This window comes from Meriones unguiculatus, chromosome 14 (assembly GCF_030254825.1).
Source record: "Meriones unguiculatus strain TT.TT164.6M chromosome 14, Bangor_MerUng_6.1, whole genome shotgun sequence".
In the NCBI taxonomy this organism is placed as follows: Eukaryota; Metazoa; Chordata; class Mammalia; order Rodentia; family Muridae; genus Meriones; species Meriones unguiculatus.
Window position 1 is genome coordinate 88,562,591 of NC_083361.1, and position 22,152 is coordinate 88,584,742.

Consider the following 22,152-nt stretch of genomic DNA (forward strand, 5'->3'; position numbering starts at 1 on the left):
TCTCCCCAGTTTCCACGAGGTTGTACTAATTTTCACTTCCACCAATAGTGAATAGGGCTAGCCTACTTTGCTAAAGTCATTCTTCACTGGTTTTCTAGGAAAAACAGCTGTTCAGGATGAAGAGAGATGGACTCTCACAGCAGTTCTGTTTTACATTTTCCTCAAGGGGGGGCATCTTGAACACTTTTCAAAATGTTTATGGGCCATTTAAGTTTTGTTTTTTTTTTTTTCTTTTGAAAATTCTCTGTTCAGTGCCATGGTCAGTTCTGGTTGAGGCCATCCACAATAACAAGAACAGAATATGTCTGGCACGAATGCGTAAATCAATGAACCAGAATAGAAGATCCAATAACAAACACATACAGTGACAGCCACCTGATTTCTGAGAGGGGAAAAAAAGTGCAAAAACACTCACTGGAGAAAAAGACAGGTTTCTTAGCAAATAGTTTTAGAAAACTGGATTTTGTCTGTGGAAGAATGAAACTTGATCTTTTTTTTTTTTTCACAAGCAGAAAAAAATCAACTTCAAATTCATCAGACAGCTTAATGTAAACCCAGAAGCCTTGAAATCTCTAAAGGAAAAAGAATGCACTTCAAGACACAGATATAGGTAAGGACTTTCTGAATGAGACTCTGGCTTCTCCTTACACAGAGGCCATGCTAATTTTCTCTGCATCATTCCAATTTTAGTATATGTGTTGTCAAAGCGAGCACACGGATCTAGCTTCTCAAGACAATAATTTACACACTGACACTCACAAAATTTCACAATTTTTGCTCAGCAGTAGACTGCAAATGAAGTGAAGAGGCAGCCCATGAGCACCGAGGAACTCTTTGCCAGCTGTACCCAGGCAGAACCTTGAAAGATGAGCCATTCGGGACACAGCAGTGTCTTTTATCCATGAGTGGTCTATTACAAGAAAGATGGAATCAAGAGTCTTCTGTGTGGTTCCCATCCATTAGAAATACCTCTCCAAAAGTTGATACTCAGTTCCAAGGTCAATGCTGCTGCCTCTGAAGCTGGCTGAAAACATGCCTCAAAGCTCTCAAAATCTGTACACCTCATTCTCATTCCGGCTTGTTTTATAATCCCGTACATTCTTTCTGTCATTTGCATGTTTGCCAGACATCCCTCACCCTCTAGGATGCTATCATAATTCTTGTGCACACTCTCCACTTTGATAAACCCGGTGACTGAAAGCATTAAGTCCCAAAAAGACATTTCCATTGGACTAGTCAGAAATCTAGTGTGTTCTCACAGGACTCGCCTTGACTAGATTAGATGTGAAAGATTCCATACTAGCCCCATTACAGCCACACGTGAATGCTCTTGCTCATTTAATTGTAAGAACTTAGTATGTATTTTCATTTTAATCTTACTTCAAGCATGAGAAAACACTAAAGAGGCCTATAAAATTGATAAGCCTATGAAACACATTGAAACAATTTAGACCAATTCTTGCTCTAATCTGTTTAGGTGCTGCTGTGGATATTTAAGTGTCTGTGTGGTGTATTAATATGAATAGTGATGTCACTAGTGCTCTCCAGTGACTGCCAGAATCCCAGACTCATTTCCACATAAAAACCAAATTATGCTTGGTGTTCAGATAAAAAAAAAGTTTTCTATATTTCTGTAATTTATCTGTTCTTTATTCATCTTCACTTTTCTCTCCTAAATAAGGTCAATATGGGAATGAAAAACCAGCTGGATAGTATGGATTTTGCCAAATCAGGACCGGACGTCTCTTTTTGACCACTGGCTGAACGGATCACCATCAATGCTGTCGATTAGGTGGTCAGCAGGCTTCAGTGCACATTTTTGTTTCTTCTTACATTGAAAACTTGTAGTGATGTTTACAAATGGACAAAAAGTAGAAGAGCTCTGGGAATTTGTATAATAAAAACAACATGAGTTAATCTGAGAGAAAATTAAGGTTAAATACAAATACAGTTTTCTCTCCATAATAAACTCCTCCCTAAGTTACAGTATTTTAGATAAACTTTTGTCTTAAAGGAATGCTCCTGAATCATGAAATTATGTGTCCTACTTTTCCTCTTCCTTGGGACCCTAATCTAGCCACGTTTCTGAGTCCTGGGCTCATTTTGTGTGGCTGTTCTGTCTTAGATCTGTCGCCTGTATTTTCTCTAGTGTTCTGGGTTACAGAGTCAACAACTTCTCTCAGGGTGAAGTCGCCATGAGGAGTGTTTTCATATCAACACGTCACCACACCGAGGCCTGTCTTTGCTGATAAGGAAGACTAGCTGGAGTGAAGTTGCTGCGTCAATTAATAAAGGCATCTTGCCTAGCATTTTTGTTTTTGAAATGAATATACCTATCAGGGAAAGAGAGAATCAGGAGCTTGCTCTCAAAATAACAGTCTAGGCTTATCATAAAAGTTGTCGTTTTTGTTTAGTTTTGTTTCCTCCAAGCAAGTGCAGGTTTTTTTTTTCTAATAATACACAAAGTACATGAGCTATGTCTGTTTCAGTATGCTGAATACAAATTCAGTTTTTGAGCCTTGTGTAGGGAGTTTCTGATTAAACCCGACCAGGCACTAAAAAGAAACAATTGACAGAAAACCAAAGATGTTACATTCTGAATGACTGCATCTATAGGTGCAGCTCTTCCTCGACCTGAACCTCTTATCAATCTGTATCTCTTAGTGGTCTTCTGCACCCTGACATAAGTGGGCAGTGAGCATGTCTGCTGAGGGAAGTTGTTTGCATGAACTCTTTCACAAATTACGAAGTCCACTTGTTTCAATTAGTGGGTAAGAATCTTCAGTTCCATATGAAACAAGATGTTGCTTCCAGAAAAACTGAGTACATAAGGCTTTCCTGGGAGGCACACAGTTATAAATGCAGCTTTACTCTCTCTTAGCAGGAATGCATTTTTTTGCCCAGTGCTCAGCTGCCCCCAGTCCTCACTGACCCGATCTGTACGGATGGCTCTCTGTGAAGAGAAGAAATGATGATCTTCCCCATGTGAAAGAGAATGCTGAGTTGGATCACTGGGTTTGTATTTAGATTGTTAACTGTATCTGGACATTTTAACTGGGGATTCCACTAAGTCACTTAGATATAAACTAAAGACATTCTACTTTCCTGGGTCAGTGTGTGTGTGTGTGTGTGTGTGTGTGTGTGTGCAGGTGAGGATTACATTGGTCTGTATCCTTGCTAGTGGCCTCCAGTAAAACTTAGGAAAAACCTAAAATGTCTCACCATTCCTGTGAACAGTCATTGCATATGCTATGAGCAAAGAGTGATGATTCCCTCATCTGCAAGACTACCTTGCAAGGATGCCAAGTTTACAAGTGTTAACTGCTAGTGTATCCACATTTTACATATATATATATATACACATTCCCATCTGCTCTAACACTTGTTCTTTGCCTCTTTGATAACAGCTATTCTAACAGATTAAAGTGATCTAACAGATTAAAGTGACATCTCTTGGTGATTTTTCATTTGCATCTCCCTAATACTGAGTTTCTTTTCATGTGTGTCCTGGAAATGTCTGGGACTTCTTATTTTAAAAAAATATCTGTTTAATTCTTTTTTTCATTTCATATTCTTTTTTGTCGATTATATGTGTCCTTTATATACTTTGCATTTTAATGTGTTATAGATTATTAGTTCACAATTATTTCCTTCCATTTTAAATTGTATTTCATTTTGTTAATTATTCTCTAAGCTTTACAGAAACTTTATTAAGTCCATGCTGTTTCTATTTTACTTTTTTGTTTTTGTTTTCTCTTTTCTGTGTGTTTGGTGATAGATTTTAAAAACAAACCTGTCTTTGGTTGCTATCTAGTGAGTCAATTAAGACAAGCCCTCACTCTGTCTCCTAGGCAGGCATCAGACTCATGGTCATGACCCCCAGGAATGCACTACAACTCTGGCTCACAGCCAATCTTTATAAATTTCACCTACACTCAATTCTCAATATTTCACACCTTTCTATCTTAAGGCTTTGGGTCCTTTTAAGCACAAGGCAACAGTTCAACTTAATTTCATTTGACGGCTTTGTTCTAATCTCATAATTGCTCTCTAATTATTCATCATGTATCATAAGTATTAGTCTAAGAACTTTGCCAGACTTGCAGTAGAGGAAAAGCAATACTTGGAACTCACATTTTGTCTCTAGAACTTAGCATAACCTACATGGTTACAGAGGGAGAAAATACAAGTGTGAGATATTTCCAGTAATTACACAAACCATTTCAAAACCAGAAAAATCACCAGAAATCACCAGGTCAGAGAGAGGCAGATCTCCAACCCTGTCGTGGATATTCAAGACAGACACATTAGGAAAGTACAGACTTCTTTGGGCCATGAGCCCATGAAAGCTCCCAAGCAGACAATGACTGTGAAGAAACAAGAAGTTTCTTCTCATTTTCTCCCTGGTCCTGTATTTTCCTCCTATTCACACCTCCTGCCCTCAAGTGCAAGCTGTGAGTATGTAAGGATCCATGATCATTGATGGAAGAGGCAGGGCACAAGGGCTCAAGTATCCTCCTTTTTAAGTATATTTTTAACACATTGGTGAATTCAAAGATAAAGGAGGTTGGGAGAGGATGGAACATGTTCACAGAAAAACAAGGAAGGGAGGAAACTTAAGAGAACTGGAAACCAGGCAGGAGAAATTTAAGTGAGGTCTCTGAGGTACTGGACCACAGGTGGAAAGACAGGAGATATTTGTGAGAAAAAAAAAAAAAAAAAACTAGAAAAAAATTTACTCCAAGACTGTAAATTAAAGCCTTAGTTGAATTCTTCTCTGAGCCTAAGGAATGGGTGTCAGGGAAGGTTTCCCACACAGCAGCTGCTTACTATCTCATCGTCCATCATGAAGACCAGACATCTGTTTATTAGCTCAAAGTTAAAATGAATACCTTTCCTCTGAACACACACCTCTTCTCTTTATGTTTTATTTTTGAATGATTTTAATGAAAATAAAAATGTCATGACCTTCACCCTCCTTTTTCACTCTCCAACATATCCCAATGCCTTTATATCTTAAAGGCTTCACATAAATCCTTTCAACACACACAAATAATTAAAACACACCATGGTAATGAAACAATCATTTATTAGATAAATGCTGGATACCCAAAGGCCTCCATCATTTCCCCCACAATTGATAGTTGTTGTCCAGGGGACACAAAACCTTTGTGCATGGGCCACAGCAGGAAAGAGGGCTTAGTGGTACTTGTGAGCCAGGGCAGTGGCCACTCCAGCCACCACCTTCTGAAAGGCAGCCTGTGCACAGGGGGTGAATTCATTACCCAGGTGGTGAGCCATCTCAATCACAATCATATTGCCCAGGAGCTGTGGGAAGATAAAAGAGGCATCAACATGATAGTAGAGCAAAAATACCAGAAACTGCAAGCTCCTTTCAAATGGAATTTATGGTCATAATCTTAAACTATAGGCAGAATGACAGCTGGCTCTGCTGGCCAATTTTGATAAGAACTTTTCTGTGGCAGGCAAAATTTATATGCAAAGTATATTCTTCCCTATCAGCCTAGCCTGAAAGCCAATTATCACTAGATAAGTCTTTAGAGCTGGACAAATTAGCAGGAAAAAACTTATCTTCCTTGTTCTCAAAGCAAGTTACCAGGAAATATTTGAAAGAAAACAAAAGTTAGATAAATGATGAAGAAACGCACTTTAAAACTACAACTGATAATTAAAATTTACCGAAAAGAGGAAATCCAAACATGTTGCAAGATATTTGATCCCATTGAGAACCCCCGAGATTGTGAAGAATAAAATCCTGTTTCTTGTATTGTAGTCCAGCCCTAACAGACACCTTTAATCCAAGAGCTTTCTGTACACAGGAATCAATAAAATGAACCCCTAGGTCAAGAGGTGAGCAGGAAACCGGCAGACAGGGATTAAAGAGTAAGAGGGACTTTGAGTTGAGGGTTATTTCAGGCAACACCTAGAAGGGAAATGGCTTTTAGCTCTCTAGATCTTGAGCTTTTTGAGCTTTGAGCTAGCTTTGCCCTTTGACCTTGGTTTTTTGTATTAAACAGGTTTTTTTGCTGTTGTTGTTTTGACATGTATTTTGGGTGTTTATTTTACTCTTCAGTAGATACCTATATTTAAAAATCCATTTTTATGAACTACTTATTAATAGAGTTTAAACATCTTAAAATATTCATTCTATGAGTACTGTGCTCAAGTAGTTCTGTGCTGTTGAGTCTCAATTTCACCATTTATGAATGGAGAATGCACAACTCCTTTCACAGATGTTTCACTGAAACAATATAAACATTAAAGCACCATAGAAATGCAAAGTTAGTTCCTCTTGCTCTTTAGTCCAACAGCTATATAAACTTGGTGATAATTGTACTTTCTTTATCTTTTTCCAATTCAAAATGATGTTTTTCACAGTCTGTGATACTGTTTACTGAATTGGGACAGTACAGTTCCTCATCCATGGCTTACTCTCAGGAAATCAAATGAGCCTTTTCCAGTCCACTGCAAACAGGATCAGAGTGATTTCTTACAGGTGGACACAGGGCACAGAGCATCAAGAGTTCTGAACCATCACTGTATTCCATAGTCCAATCCCAGATTTGTCATTGATGAAACAATGAGCACACACACACTATAGGAGATGGCCTTGGGCTTTGGGGACTTAACCTCCTGGGCTAAGAGCTGAGCTAGTAAGGTTTTGGGGCTTTTTCCTCTGAGTAGGAAAGACAGCTGGTACTTTCTCTGACTCTTGAACTTGCAGGTTTTCAACCCAGTTTTTGGCTCCTCAGTCTTATCAGTAAAATAGAATGGCTGGGATTGTCGTTCATTTGAAACAACAATTTAGAACAGAGTGAAAGGAAAGAAGGAGTGTGAGTGGAGGGTAAAATGGTTGCACTCTTGGCAACACTCCCCAGGGCACCACCAGGCACCATCCAGCTACACTGCTCCCTACAAGCGCTTCCCTTTCCTTCTCACAAGAGGGTGAGCATGCAAGGCAGAGCAAGGAAACACAGGGGCCCAGCAGACTCACCTTGAAGTTCTCAGGATCCACATGCAGCTTGTCACAGTGGAGCTCGCTCAGGCTGGCGAAGGTGCCCTTCAGGTTGTCCAGGTGTTTCAGGCCATCACTAAAGGAGGTAATCACCTTCTTGCCATGGGCCTTCACCTTGTCGTTGCTCATGACAGCAGAGGCAGTGGACAGGTCTCCAAAGCTGTCAAAGAACCTCTGGGTCCAAGGGTAGACAATCAGCAGCCTAACAAGGAAAGCACAGGCAGAGGACACTGAGAGTCAGTGCCTGCTGGAGAGCAGACTTCTGTCTCCACAAGCCCAACTTCACTTGTGAGCTGCCTTGTGGCCTGGATACCAACCTGCCCAGGGCATGGCCACCAATTTCATCAGCGTTCACCTTTCCCCACAGGCCAATAACCAGGGCCTTCTGAGCATCAGTCAGGTGCCCCATGGTGTCTGTTTCTGAGCTTGTGAGTCAGCACACTAGGTCAGAAGCAAATGTGTGGAGTAATTGGTCATGCTCTGCTTTATATACCCAGCCCTGGCTCTTGCCCTCTATGCTGGTGTGAGCAGATTAACCAATGCCAGGGCGTGGCTCTCCAGGGTGAAGCTTCTGGGATGATAACCATAACCACTTAGGGTGGCTGTGGCTCAGGCTTAGGGACCACAGATCTGGGTCCTTTCTCTGAGTAGTGCTTGCTCTTACACCTGCAGCAACCCCTGGCGCTAACACATCTTCTCTGGCTACTATATTTATACTGTTTGCACCAATAGCATAGTTTGTTTGTTAGATAGTTCTCCTTTCATATTGTTACTACACAGATGAAAATTGAAGCACATTATACATCAGAAAATCGCCTGGACATTCTTAGTTTGAGGGTTTGAGGGGTTCTTCCCCATTACAGATTATGCAGCCTAAACAAGAAGACAAAATCATCATTATCCTTTTGGTTTTCTCGGCTAGCTCTCTTCAGGTCATGAATCAAACTTCAGATAGGAAAATATGTGTTCATGTATTTCAAGTCTCTGTTTTGTGTGCTCCCTCGTTTCTGTAATTTGCTCACTTCGTCAAGTGACTCTGACAAGTGGCACAGAGCTAAGCTGAACTGAGCATGCCCTGAACATTTGTTACTCTTTCTGTTTATTGAAACCAGACATGGAAACATAGAGGACTCACATCTCAGAAAAATAAAATAAAACAAAAATGAACATAAAGCTAATTAGAACCCAAAGCTTAGGGTAAATGTCAGGAGACAATTATCTGTAAGGAAAGACTGAATAAGACAGCTAAATTTCTCAGTGTGTAATCAACTGATGTCTGGAGGAGCAGGGGGACTTCCTATCACTTAAGCTCAGTGTCAGCCCAGACACAATCTCTAGAGGCAGGAAAGTTGGAGGAAATTCTTCCTGTGTTCACATTTCTTCTTTCCTTCCTTCCTTCCTTCCTTCCTTCCTTCCTTCCTTCCTTCCTTCCTTCCTTCTTTCCTTCTATACTTCCTTCTTCCCTCTATCTCTGCCTCCCTCTCTCTCTTTCTCTGTCTCTCTCCCTCCCAAACTCCCAGCCTCCCTCTGTTTTCTCTCTCTCTCACTGTGTGTGTAGCACATTCATGGATTTGCATATTCATGGATTTTTTTCAGACTCCCTTTACTTTCCATCCTCCAAACACTCACATAAAATAAGCATGAGGAGCATGAGAAAGGGGAATGAGGGTGAACATGACTAACATACATTATACAAATTTGTGAAAGTATTAAACCATGAAAAGCCCTCAAAATTTGCTGTGAAAAGAGGAAAAAGCATTTCTGAACAGTATGAGATTAGGTCTTCTCTGTCTCTGACTGTCTCCGTCTCTCTCTATGTGAACTTGTTTCCCTCTGTCTCTCTCTTTTTGTCTCTCTGTCTCTGTCTCTCTGTGTGTTTGTTTGTGTGTGTGTGTGTGTGTGTGTGTGTGTGTGCCCCTATGAGCCCTATTACTTGTTTAGTCAGTCACGTTCTGATGGAGTATAACAACCAACAGTGAAATGAGAAGTTCTGCTCACTGTGAAGACAATACTGTGATGGTTTCCTGCAGGCTTCTTCATTAGGTACTGTAGCATTTATTCCAGAGCTGCAATGTGGTTGATGGTCTTATTACTCAGATTGAACTTCAACCACAAAGGTTTTAAGACATCCTAAGGTCTGGTGTGAATGTAAAATTAAGTGGCCACCATAACAGCCTAATTCAGCCATATATATATATATATATATATATATATATATATATATATCCCATATATATGGGATATGGGGAGCCCCACCATCACCAACCCATCCCAGCACACCAAATCACATCAGGATTGACCTCATCCTCATCCACTGAGGCCAGACAAGGCAGCTCCATTAGGCTGAAGTGCTTGAAAGCAGGCAACAGAGTCCATGTTATAGACAGCACCTGCTCAACTTACTAAGGGATCCACAGGAAGATCAAACTGCCCATCGGGTATGTATGGGTAGGCCTATATCCAGTCCATGCATGCTCTTTGGTTGGTGGTTCTTTCTCTGTAGGACCCCATGGATCTAAATTAGTTGACTCTGTTGGTTTAATTGCAGAGTTCTTGTCCCTCTAGGTTCTTCTCCCACACATCCACTGGACTCTCCAATTCTACCTTATGGTTGGCTGTGAGTCTCAGCATCTGATTTGAATAGTTTCTGCTGGTGGGGGGATTAGGGGAAGGGGCTCTCAGAGAATGATTACGTTATGCTCCTATCTGTAAACATAGTAGAGTATGCTTAATGGTATCAGGGCTTGGCTATCTCCCATGCAATAGACATCAGGTCGGGCCAGGCATTGGTTGATCATTTCTTTAGTCTCTATCTTTGTCTCTGCCTATCTTGTAGGTAGGTAAATTTTGGTTCTAAGGTATTTTTAAATAAATGGGTCATTTAGTTAAATGATAGTACTTTAGCACATTCTGAGTGAATTAGGAGTGACACAGAGATAGTGAGGGATCATAGAAATTTCAGATCAATTCAACTATTAAGTAAGTACAGTATCTCCTATTTTAAGAGCACATTACCTCTACTACCTGCAGGAGAGACTGGAAACCATCTTAGTAAAGGAGGTTGCTGAAAAGACAATCAGTGCATGTTTGTTTTCTAATATGGAATTTAAAAAGAGAGAGAGAGAGAGAATATGAAAGAAAAAGAAAAGTTAGTGGGATCCGTGGAAGGGAGAGGAGAAAGAAGGGAGAGGATGTGAGAGTAATATAATCGACACACCTTGTACACATAGAAAATGTCGCAAATAATGTCATCAGTTCGGTCATTAACAAAAATTAATAGAGAAAAATACTGACAAATGAATTCTTTACCAAATTTAAAATATGTGATACATCAACACTAACTATGGTATAAAAAGAAATAATTTTATTTAATTTTATTTATTTATTTTTATTAGATTTTATTCACTTTGTATCCTGGCTTTAGCCCTCTCCTTCATCTCCTCCAAGTACCACCTACCCTCCCTCTTCTCCCCATTGGCCCTTACCCTAGTCCTAGGCCCTCCTCCCCTACTATCTGAGACCTATCAGGTCTCATCAGGACTGGCTGCTTCATCTTTTTCTGTGGCCTGGCAAGGCAAGACCCCACCGCCCCACCCCCCAGAGAGAGGTGATTTTCCCTGCCCCCTGTTTCAAATGTTGTCTCAGAGGCTCATTGCCTCCTTCTGATACTGTAGGCCTAGTCCTGGATGCTTCCAGCCTCCTTGCAATCTAACCTAGACCTAGAATGTTTTCAGCCTCTGAGATTTACTGCTTAATAAGTTTGAACGTTCTTGTTCTCCTTGAGCTCAGAGCTGATTGGATCAACTCAGATGTTCTGGATCAAACCTCTTTCCCAGATCACTTATTCTTTTTTCTTTCCTTTTTATTTTTTATTGATTACAATTTATTCACTTTATATCTAGACTATAGCCCCCTCCCTTATCTCTTCCCAGTCTGACCCTCTGTCCCTCTTCTCCCCCTATGCCTCTCCTCTAGTCCACTGATAGGGGAGTTCCTCCTCCCCTACCATCTGACCCTAGCCTATTGGGTTTCATCAGGACTGGCTGCACTGTCTTCCTCTGTGGCCTGGTAAGGATGCCCTCCAAACCAGGGAGAAGTGATCAAAGAGCATGTCACCAAGTCCATGTCAGAGACAGCCCCTGCTCCCCTTACTAGGCTACCCACATGGAGACTGAGCTGCCCGTTGGCTATATCTGAGCAGGAGTCTAGGTCTTCTCCATGGATGGTCCTTGGTTGATTCATCAGTCTCTGCAGGACCGCTGAGCCCAGAAGTTTTTGGATCTGTTGGTCTACTTTTGGAGCTCCTATCCCCTCCAGATATTTCTATCTGACCCTTCTTCCATAAGATTCTCTGCGCTTTCCAAAGTTTGGCTACAAGTCTCAGCATCTGCTTCAAAGTCCTGCTGGGTAATTTCTTTCAGAGACCCTGTGTGGTAGGTTCTTACCCAGTTCTCTGTCTTCTCCTGCTTCCAAAGTCTATACATTTTGCCTTTCTAATGAGGATTAAGCATCTTCCCTAGGGTTCTCCTTGTTGTTTAGTATCTTTAATAATATAGATTATGGATTTTATTATGTTTATCCTATATTAAAAGTCTAATATCCACTTATTAATGAGTATATACCATATGTGTCTTTCTGCTTCTGGGTTACCTCACTCAGGATGATCTTTTCTAGTTCCATCCATTTGTCTGCAAATGCCATGATTTTCTTCTTTTTAATTGCAGATTAGTTGTCCATTGTGTAGATGTACCACAATTTCTGTATCCATTCCTCAGTTGAGGGACATCTAGGTTGTTTCCAGATTCTGGCTATTACAAATAAAGCTGCTATGAACAAAGTTGATCACATGTCTTGTTTATGATGGAGCATTTTTGGGTAGATGCCCAGGAGTGACCTAGCTGGATCTTAGGTAGAATTTTCCTAATTTTCTTAAAAAGCAGATCACTTATTTCCTAAGGGGTACAGAACATTGCACTCCCACCCGGAATGGAGGAAGGTTCCCCTTTCTTCACATCCTCTCCAGCATGTGTTGTCACTTGAGTTTTTGATCTTAGTCTTTCTGTAGAATGTAAACTGAAATCTCAGGGTGGTTTTGATGACTAAGGACATGGAGAATTTAAGTTTTTTTCTGCAATTTAATATTCCTCTGTCGAGAATTCTGTTTAGCTCTGAAACCCATTTTTTAATTGGATTACTTGGTTTGTTGGAGTTTAAATTCTTCAGTTCTTTGTATATTTTGGATATTAGCACTCTGTCAGATGTTGAGCTGAAGATCTTTTCCCAGTCTGCAGGCTGTCGTTTTGTTCTGATGATGGTGTCCTTTCTTTACAGAAGCTTTTTAGGTTCATGAGGTTCCATTTATTCTCACATTTGTTTAATTTTTATTTTTTATATTAATTATAGTTTATTTACTTTGTATCCCAGTTGTAGCCCCCTCCCTCATTCCCTTCCAACCCCACCCTCTCTCCCTCATCTCCTTCCTGCTCCTCTCTAAGTCTACTGATAGGGGAGGACCTCCTCCCCTTCCAACTGACCCTAGTTTATCAGGTGTCATCAGGACTGGCTTCAATGTCCTCCTCTGTGTCCTGGCAAGGCTGCTTCTCCCTCCAGGGTTGGGGATCAAAGAGCCTGCCACTGAGTTCATGTAAGAGAAAGTCCCTGTTCTGCTTACTAGGGAAATCCACTTGGATGCTGAGTTGCCATGGGCTATGTCTGAGCAGGGCTTCTAGGTTATATCCATGCACGGTCCTTGGTTAGAAAATCAGTCTCAGAAAAGACCTCTGTGCCCAGATACATTTGGTCTTTGTGGCGCTCCTGTCCTTTCCAGGTATTGCTAACTCCTCCTTCTTTCATATGATTCCCTGCACTCTGCCCAAGGTTTGGTTCTGAGTCTCAGCATCTTCTTTGATGCACTACTAGGTAGAGTCTTTCAGACGCCCCCTTCAGTAGGAAGCTAGATTTATTGATTGTTGCTCTTAGAGCCTGCACTGTTAGTATTCTGTTCAGGAAGTTGTCTCTTGTGCCAATGAGGTCGATGCTTTTCCCCACTTTTTCTTCTAACAGGTTTAGTGTATCTGGTTTTATGTTGAGGTCTTTGATCCACTTGGACTTTAGTATTGTGCAGGTTGATAACTATGGCTCTATTTGCTTTTGTCTACATACAGACATCTTCTTAGATCAACACCATTTGTTGAAGATGCTATTTTATTTCCAATGTATGGCTTTAGCTTCTTTGTCAGAAATCAATTATCCACTGGTTTGTGGCTGTATTTCTGGGGTCTTTGATTCTATTCCATTGATCCACCAGTCAGTTTATATTTTAGTAAATGCTGTTTTTTATTATGGTTGCTCTATGGTACAGCTTGAGTTCAGGGATGGAGACGCCTCCAGAAAATGTTTTATTGTACAGGTTTTATTTATTTATTTATTTATTTATTTATTCATTCATTTATTTATTTATTTTAGCAATTCTGGGTTTTAGAGTTTTCCATATGAAGTTGAGAATTGTTTTTTTTTCCAAGTCTATAGAGAGTAGTGTCAGGATTTTGATGGGAATTGCATTTAGTCTATAGATTATAGATTGCTTTGGGCAGGATGGCCATTTTCACTATGCGAATCCTACAGATCCGAGAGCATTGGGGATCTTCCATATTCTGACATCTACTTATAATTTTTTTCTCTACAAAGTTGAAGCTGTTTTTATTTTTTTTTCCATACAGATCTTTCACTTGCTTGGTGAAAGTCACACCAGGGTACTACATGTCACCTAAGGCTATTGTGAAGGGTGTCATTCCCTAATTTCTTTCTCAGCTCACCTGTTTTTTGTACACTAGAGGATTCTGGGTTCTTTTGTGGGGGGGGTCTAGATTTTTTTTTATTAATTTTAAATTATTTGTTACAATTTATTCACTTTGTATCCCAGCACAAGCCCCTCCATCATCCCCTGCCAATTTCTCCCTCAATCCCTCTTTTCCTTGCATCTGGAAGGGATCTGGAAAACGGTGTGAAGGATCATGGTATAGGAAATAATGATGAGCATTATATCCAGCCCTGTAGACAGCAGGGCCATGGTCAGGCCATATATGATGTTGACAGTGATACTGTCACATGCCAACCTGGCAATGCCCATGTGCTCACAGTATGAATGGGGAATTACATTTCTCCCACAATACAGAAGTCGATGGACCAGGAAGATGAAGGGACCGCAGATGAAAAAGCTTCTGAGCACAGCGGCTGTGCCGATCTTGCCAATGACTGAGGAAGTGAGGATGCTGCCGTATCTCAGTGGATAACAGATGGCCACATAGCGGTCAAATGCCATGGCCAGAAGAATGGCAGACTCTGCCACAAAGATGAAATGAAAGAAGAACATTTGGGAGACAAAGCTACCAAAGGATATACTCTTGGAATGAAACCAGAAGATGGCCAGCATCTTGGGGGCTGTGGCTGTGGAGAGCAGAAGATCTGCTAAAGCCAGCATGAAAAGGGAAAAATACATGGGCTCATGGAGACTGCGTTCAGTCACTATCAGGAAGATCAGGAGAACATTGCCTATGACAGCCACGATGTACATAGAACAGATGGGGATGGCAATCCAGGCGTGCAGGTGTTCCAGGCCTGGGATCCCAAACAGAACATACCACACATCCTGTGGGCCCGTGTGATTGTGAAAGGAGGAGTCCACCTTCATTGTCCACATAAGCCCTGGTCTTCAACAAGCACTACAGGGGTGAAGACTGAGAAGGACTGCCAAGTCTGGATGAGGTCTGATCATATTCTTCCCAAATATTTGCATCTGTGTGGAAAGCACTAGTGAGGATTAACTAGCCTAAATATTCACACCTATGATCAAGAAAGTAATCATTGCATCTTGAAAGAAATGGTGATTGTTTGATATGTATTTTAGCACCTTACGTATATGAGCTCCTTAAATCTTTGTGGTGACCTACTAGAACGGTCTCTGTGTGAACCTTATAGCATCCACACTATTATTCACATGGACAGAAAAGGGAAGGCCCATAAGCTTTGAGTCTCTTTCCCTAGAACTCATTGAATCCCAAACTCAAAAGAAAACCTGACAGCTATGATCTTAGTCATCTTCTACTACTACAAATCAAAATAAAAGTTCTACTACTACATGTCAAAATAAAAGTATTAATCTATAACATATGTCAGCATAAAACTAGACACAGAATATCCACACCATCAAGTGCCTCACTCATCATATCCCTGAGGGAAAGAGATCTGAAACTGAAATATGTTGCTCATGAAATAAAGTTTGATGAGGTAGATTTCAAGCATCATATCCTAATATGCCCTCTTCTGTGTTGAAAAAATAAATTGATGCTCAGCCATGTCTTAGCCATTGGGATCACAAAGTGAGTAAATGCATCCCTGTCTGCCTACTAATACAATTCTCAAATCTACATGAGATTTTTAAAGGTCTGAACTGTTTGTAACCCCAGATTTTACTGGGCTTTGACACGAACAAGCCTATTACGTGGTTTAAAAAAAATCATATTACAATCTGCCTAAGTCGCTATTGAAAATTAAACAATATATCTTTATATTTTCAAGTACAGCACAGAAGCACATGATGATAGCTATAAGTCAAATACATCTCCTCACACAGTAAAGAATGAATAGTGATTTAATTTTAAAAACAAGTGGCTTCCTAACTGATTACAAATTTTAAAAGAAGGGATAAAAGAGGGAGCCAATACATTGCCAGACTATCTTACTATGGAGGGTGTGTGTGTGTATGTGTGTGTATAGATAACACACAGGATAGACATCAATACGAGATCAGTCATAGGTAGACAGATCTAATATTCTCCCAGTCCCTTTCTCCAACGAAAGGTGGCAAAAGCTTTTATTCCACTAAGGACACATGAACTTTCAAAATTATTATCTCAGTCTACTGAACAGAGAAAAACCTTTGCCAACTGTACATCCAACAGGGAAATTCATACTGTGAATATGTAAAGGGCTCAAAAAACTAAAAGTGTGAAAAATCATCAATGGAGTATGAGGGCTATTGGGCTAAATAGACAGTGATGAACAGGAGAAAAGGGGCAACATGTGGATAAATGCTCAAGAAAATACAAAGGAAAACTGCTTTGGATTCCACTGCATCTCAGAAAATTAAAATTATGGCTTTCACAGGGAAGTGCATGCAGCTGGAGACTATTATGTTAAGCAAAATAAGCAAGACTCAGAAAGACAAATATTTCATGTTTCCTGTTCTATGTGGAATGTCAGTTTAAATTTATATATGGTGTATAGATGTAAACATCTATGTAAATCATCACAGTGGAGTTAGTATCATGAGAGAAGGGAGGGATATAGAGAAAGCAGAAATGGTGCTAGAAAAGGTTGTGCATGGAGAAAGTTTTGGGAAGAAAAGGGCCTGAGGAGGCATGGGGGGAGCAGAGAATAGAGGAAGAGTGTGGAGATGCGAAGTATAATGTTATGGATGAAACTATATGTAATGACATAGATACTCAGAACAACATATAATAATATAGCTGGGCGAAGCCTTTACAATAAAATACATTGGTGTGGGCTTACCCAAAAATTTACAGGAGGATCAGAGGCCACTATAGTTTGAGCACCCTAAACGTCCACCAATGTGATATATTATGGACACTTTTCCTTTGTTACTAGGTACAAAATAGTCTCTTCTATCTGATTGAAATATTAGACACTATTCATTTAACTATGCTTAAATATGAAAGGCAGTATCCGCCAACTTGGCCTAAGCATGAGTTGGTATGTAGTTCTTTAAAAATAATGAAATCTGCAGATCTGCTCCCTCACATCAATCACCTGGAGAATGGGACTTTGCAGGGAGGAACAGTCTCCGGGGAAGAAGCTGGTGTCAAGATGCACTTGAAGCAAACAGACCCTCAGCTTGCTTGCTTGGTGGTGAGCTTCAGCCACATTAACTTCTGTTTCATTTGTCTTTCACTGGGATGTTAAGATGTTTAATTACCTAATCTGTTGATCCATGCTCCCGGAGCACATGCTATGACAGTGTTGATTGCACTTTCTGGCAGAGGCTGCACACAATCGCACCTGAACACAATCAGCTACGATAGGATACACTTGACTGTGTGACACAGGCTGTTACTTATTTTAAATTTTAGTTCTCTTGGTGATAAATCACTTTAAAAAATCAGCACCATTATGAGTCCATTTTCAAGTTAGCATTTCAGGATAATAGCTATATAAGTCAGAAAAATATCTGTTGTAGCAACATATGAAAATAGGCCACTCAAAAGTAACAAAAGTAACATTAAAACACTTGTAAGTTTAAAAAAAAGTTAACATTCTGGACTCCAGAAAAAGTTATACATTTGTTTGTAATATACCTCCCAAAACAATTGCACCATCTTAGACTGGCTATAACAAACTATAGTCTAAAAATCATTGCCTGTTTTTATAATATCCAGGGATGGAAGTGTTAAATTTCTAACAGTGAAAGAACTTCACCACATTCCAAGCTAATATCTCTGAGTTTCAGCTTTTTAATATGCATCAGGACTGGTGCCTGATATTCTAATGCCCGGTGTATTTTGTGGACATTCGTGCGTTTATTCTTGCAAACATAAAGGTTTCCTGTACTAAGTTCTGTTTAGAGAGCTGAGCCTTATTTTAGCCAGTAGGAATTAATTACACCCATGTTCAGATCTTGCTAGAAAAAGGCCGTTGTATGAATACAACATAAAAAGGGAAAAATGTTCTGACTAAATTCCTCACCATAAAACAGAGTTGCGCCACAGCTGCCTATCAGCTTGGCTAGAGTTAAGTGTTCTAGGCTATGTGCCAGAACTGCAGAAATCATGACTTAAGCTTCTCCTGCATCTACCTCAAGCTTGCTTTGAGGGTAGCTGTGCACTTACTTGTTTCTGTTTGAAATCTGGAGTTATTTACAGGTTAGTAAGAAGGACAAAAGCAAGGAGACTCCCAGAGCCTAAATAGCAGTTCAGGACCACTTACTTATACCTCTTTTTAGGTACCTCTTGGGCCCTAGAATTTAGCCCAAGAGCATTGAGATGTATCCCTTCATAGGAGACTTGCGCAGCTAGCTCTTCCCCTGAGAGCATCCTTTTCTTCTCCTCCACAGTCTGGGAAACATTTCCTCCGGTTAGCATTCGAAGGCACTAAAATTAACACACCCAGGTTTTCTTTGCACGTCAGAGACTTGGACTATCACAGTCATATCCTGTTCCCTGGAGGCATCTATAATAACAGGGCTCTAAGACTGTGTAGGGAGGAAGTCCTGGATGAGTTTTAAAAGCCATGATAATGAGTTCTTTTTCATCATATGTCCCTTCTAATCTTAAGGCTCTTTGTTTTGCATTCTGTTCCCTGGGACACATGATAGGAATATTCAGGATTAAAGGGGTCCAAAAATACAAAAAAAAAAAAAAAAAAAAAATCACAGAAGTGCCTTTTGGCATTGATTTTATTATTTTAATTTCTTGAAGACATTAATTTTATTTTAGTAAAGTATGTGTCTATATGTAAGTATGGGTAACATGGAGGCTAGAAGCATCAGGTTACCCTGAACCTAGAGTTAAAGGCTATTGTGAGCTGTTATTATAAGATTAATGTGGATGCTAAGAACTGAACCCCCTCCATCTCTCTAGCCCAATTCCCTAGCTTATTGTAAACCTCAGAACCACTTGCTTAAGAATGGGCCCTGGTTGGCTGGGCCCTCCTGGGTCAGTTAATCATCAAGACAATCTTCCAATGCTGTGCCCACAGGCCAGTCTCATAAGGCAATTCCTCACGTGATACTTTCTTCCCAGAAGACTCTAGGCTGCCTCAGGTTGACAGTTAAAGCTGATTGGAATAGGCAATTTCTCTAAACTCCGATGGCATGCCGGGAGGGGACAGACGTGTTCCATTAATTTCCTCTTTTTCTTTTCTCCTTTGGTCAAGGATGCATGAAGCAAGCCTGCTTGTAGATGTGGTCAGGGCGACTAGGGTTTGGCCAGGCTGCAGACATAGATAAGGGCCTCCTACAAAGTTTTTAAAGAACTGGGGACTTTGTGGTTCCAGATACGCTGATACCAGACACAATAGTTAGCCACAAACTTAAAGAACTTGCAAATACCAGTGTATATTAGTTGCTATGACTACTCATTCTACAGATGCTCTTTATAGTTACTCATACTTTTCTATTGTTTATTTACCACATATTTTATAAGAATACATTAATCCTAACTGAAACATAAAGTATTTTTATTATATATTATAATATTTTTAATTTTAGCATATTTTAAAATATACCATTTCATATTTTATTTTATAGAGACACATGAAGAAGTGTAGCCATATGAGGTTTCTGAGTAGCTTCCACCAAAATTTAGATAATTTCATTGATATAAGATATGCATGATCTCTCAAGTGAATTTACCAGTTTTATATTCTTTAATAATCTCCCATTATTTTTGGAACCACAAAAAACGTGAAATCAATCATAAATATGACAGTAAATCAAGAAAGTAGAAAATGAAGTGGCAAATGAACCTATTTTTTAAACTTATTTTTTATAACTACTGACAAATAATAATTATGATATTGATAGAATACAATATATCTATATAAAATATAGAAAGAATCACCCCAGAAATTAACTTATCTAGCACCTTACTAACTTTCCTGATGGTGATATAATAAAGTCCATTCTTTGAAATAAAGTAGATGGAGATAAACCCCATCATTCTAAGTAATGTCACATTTGGGAAGACAATTGTGTTGTGTTTTTTATTTTCTTTTCTTTTCCTAATATGTGGGACAGACAAAGAAATAATGTCAAAATAGAAAGACTATTATAGAATTTTTAAAAAGTGCAGCCCTATGAATGCAAAAAGAGAGGAAGCTACCAACCCACCTCAGCTTAACTTTGCTGAGGCCTACAGCTGTAGTGTGAGGTGTCTTCACCAAGAGATGTCGGCATTGCCTTCCGATGGTGACCATGATGGTGAAAAGAGCCTGTACCAGCAGGGGCTGTGCTGTTGGTCCTTCAGGTCCCTCTATCCAAGAGCTGACAGGGATGTAGCAACAGCAGACATGCAATTTTTGTTTGCTAATAATCTACCTAACTTCATACCACGTATGACCTACTCTGATACTATCCTTAATCCTACATACACTAGTCGAAGCCTCCTTAGGCCGAGAAAAAGAGAAAATGTAGCCTTTGTCTTCCTGGGCATGAGTTACTTTACTGGGTAAAATAGCTTCTACTTCCATCCACTTTCCCGAGATGTTCAAAAGTTCATTTTTCTTTACAAATTAATAAAACTTTGGACATATCAGCTACGTTGTCATTATCCACCTACCCATTGCTGGGCATCTAAGAGGATTCCATTTCTATTGAGAAATGATTTGCAATAAACATGGATATGCAAGCATTCATGTAGATAAATAGAAAACCCTTTAATATTTACTCAGGAGTGGTGCAGCTGGGTCAGAGGGTTGTTCTAGCTTGAGTTTTAGAAAAAATATCCCGTTTCCACAAGGTTGTACTAGTTTTTGCTTCCACCAATAGTGAATAGGGCTAGCCTACTTTTGCTAAAGTCATTCTTCACTGGTTTTCTAGGAAAAACAGCTGTTCTGGATGAGGAGCGATGGACTCGCAAAGCAGTTCTGTTTTACATTTTCCTCATGGGTAGGCATCTTGAGTACTTTTCAAAATGTTTATGGGCCATTTAAGTTTTTTTTTTTTTTTTTCAATTCTCTGTTCAGTGCCATGCTCAATTCTTGTTGCCATACATAATAACAACAACAGAATATGTCTGGCACCAGGGTGTAAATCAATGAACCAGAATAGAAAACCCAAAAACAAACACATACAGTGACAGCCACCTGATTTCTCAGTGGGAAAAAAAAGTGCAAAAACACTCACTGGAGAAAAAGACAGGTTTCTTAGCAAATGGTTTTAGAAAACTGGATTTTGTCTGTGGAAGAATGAAAATTGATTTTTTTTTCATACGCAGAAAAAATCAACTTCAAATTCATCAGACAGCTTAATGTAAACCCAGAAGCCTTGAAATCTCTAAAGGAAAAAGAATGCACTTCAAGACACAAACATAGGTAAGGACTTTCTGAATGAGACTCTGGCTTCTCCTTACACAGAGGCCATGCTAATTTTCTCTGCATCATTCCAATTTTAGTACATGTGTTGTCCTAGCGAGCACACGGATCTAGCTTCTCAAGACAATAATTTACACATTGACACTCACAAAATTTCACAATTTTTGCTCAGCAGTAGACTGCAAATGAAGTGAAGAGGCAGCCCATGAGCACCGAGGAACTCTTTGCCAGCTGTACCCAGGCAGAACCTTGAAAGATGAGCCATTCGGGACACAGCAGTGTCTTTTATCCATGAGTGGTCTGTTACAAAAAAGATGGAATCAAGAGTCTTCTGTGTGGTTCCCATCCATTAAACATACCTCTCCAAAAGTTGATACTCAGTTCCAAGCTCAATGCTGCTGCCTCTGAAGCTGGCTGAAAACATGCCTCAAAGCTCTCAAAACCTATACACCTCGCTCTCATTCTGGCTTGTTTTATAATCCTGTATATTCTTTCTGTCATTTGCATGTTTGCCAGACATCCCTCACCCTCTAGGATGCTATCATAATTCTTGTGCACACTCTCCACTTTGATAAACCCGGCGACTAAAAGCATTAAGTCCCAAAAAGACATTTCCATTGGACTAGTCAGAAATCTAGTGTGTTCTCACAGGACTCGCCTTGACTAGATTAGATGTGAAAGATTCCATACTAGCTCCATTACAGCCACACGTGAATGCTCTTGCTCATTTAATTATAAGAACTTAGTATGTATTTTCATTTTAATCTTACTTCAAGCATGAGAAAACACTAAAGAGGCCTATAAAATTGATAAGCCTATGAAACACATTGAAACAATTTAGACCAATTCTTGCTCTAAACTGTTTAGGTGCTGCTGTGGATATTTAAGTGTCTGTGTGGTGTATTAATATGAATAGTGATGTCACTAGTGCTCTCCAGTGACTGCCAGAATCCCAGACTCATTTCCACATAAAAACCAAATTATGCTTGGTGTTCAGATAAAAAAAAAGT

General features: G+C 39.8%; 2 protein-coding genes and 2 non-coding genes across 4 annotated transcripts; all 4 read right to left on the minus strand.

The window, feature by feature from the left end:
* Positions 1-606: 606 nt before the first annotated feature.
* Positions 607-714, minus strand: LOC132647789 (U6 spliceosomal RNA). The gene has a single exon (XR_009586132.1). It is a non-coding gene; the product is annotated as a U6 spliceosomal RNA (small nuclear RNA).
* Positions 715-5,072: 4,358 nt separating this feature from the next.
* On the minus strand, positions 5,073-7,513 carry LOC132647279 (hemoglobin subunit beta-like). Its single transcript, XM_060367757.1, has 3 exons — positions 7,354-7,513; positions 7,016-7,238; positions 5,073-5,328 (listed from the first exon to the last, which is right to left on the minus strand). The coding sequence occupies exons 1-3, from the start codon at positions 7,443-7,445 to the stop codon at positions 5,200-5,202; spliced, it is 444 nt and encodes a 147-aa protein (XP_060223740.1). The 5' UTR covers positions 7,446-7,513; the 3' UTR covers positions 5,073-5,199.
* A 6,481-nt stretch (positions 7,514-13,994) lies between these two features.
* Positions 13,995-14,726, minus strand: LOC132646996 (olfactory receptor 52Z1P-like). The gene has a single exon (XM_060366230.1). The coding sequence runs from the start codon at positions 14,724-14,726 to the stop codon at positions 13,995-13,997; it is 732 nt and encodes a 243-aa protein (XP_060222213.1).
* A 6,412-nt stretch (positions 14,727-21,138) lies between these two features.
* LOC132647822 (U6 spliceosomal RNA) lies at positions 21,139-21,246 on the minus strand. The gene has a single exon (XR_009586163.1). It is a non-coding gene; the product is annotated as a U6 spliceosomal RNA (small nuclear RNA).
* Between the last annotated feature and the right edge of the window lie 906 nt (positions 21,247-22,152).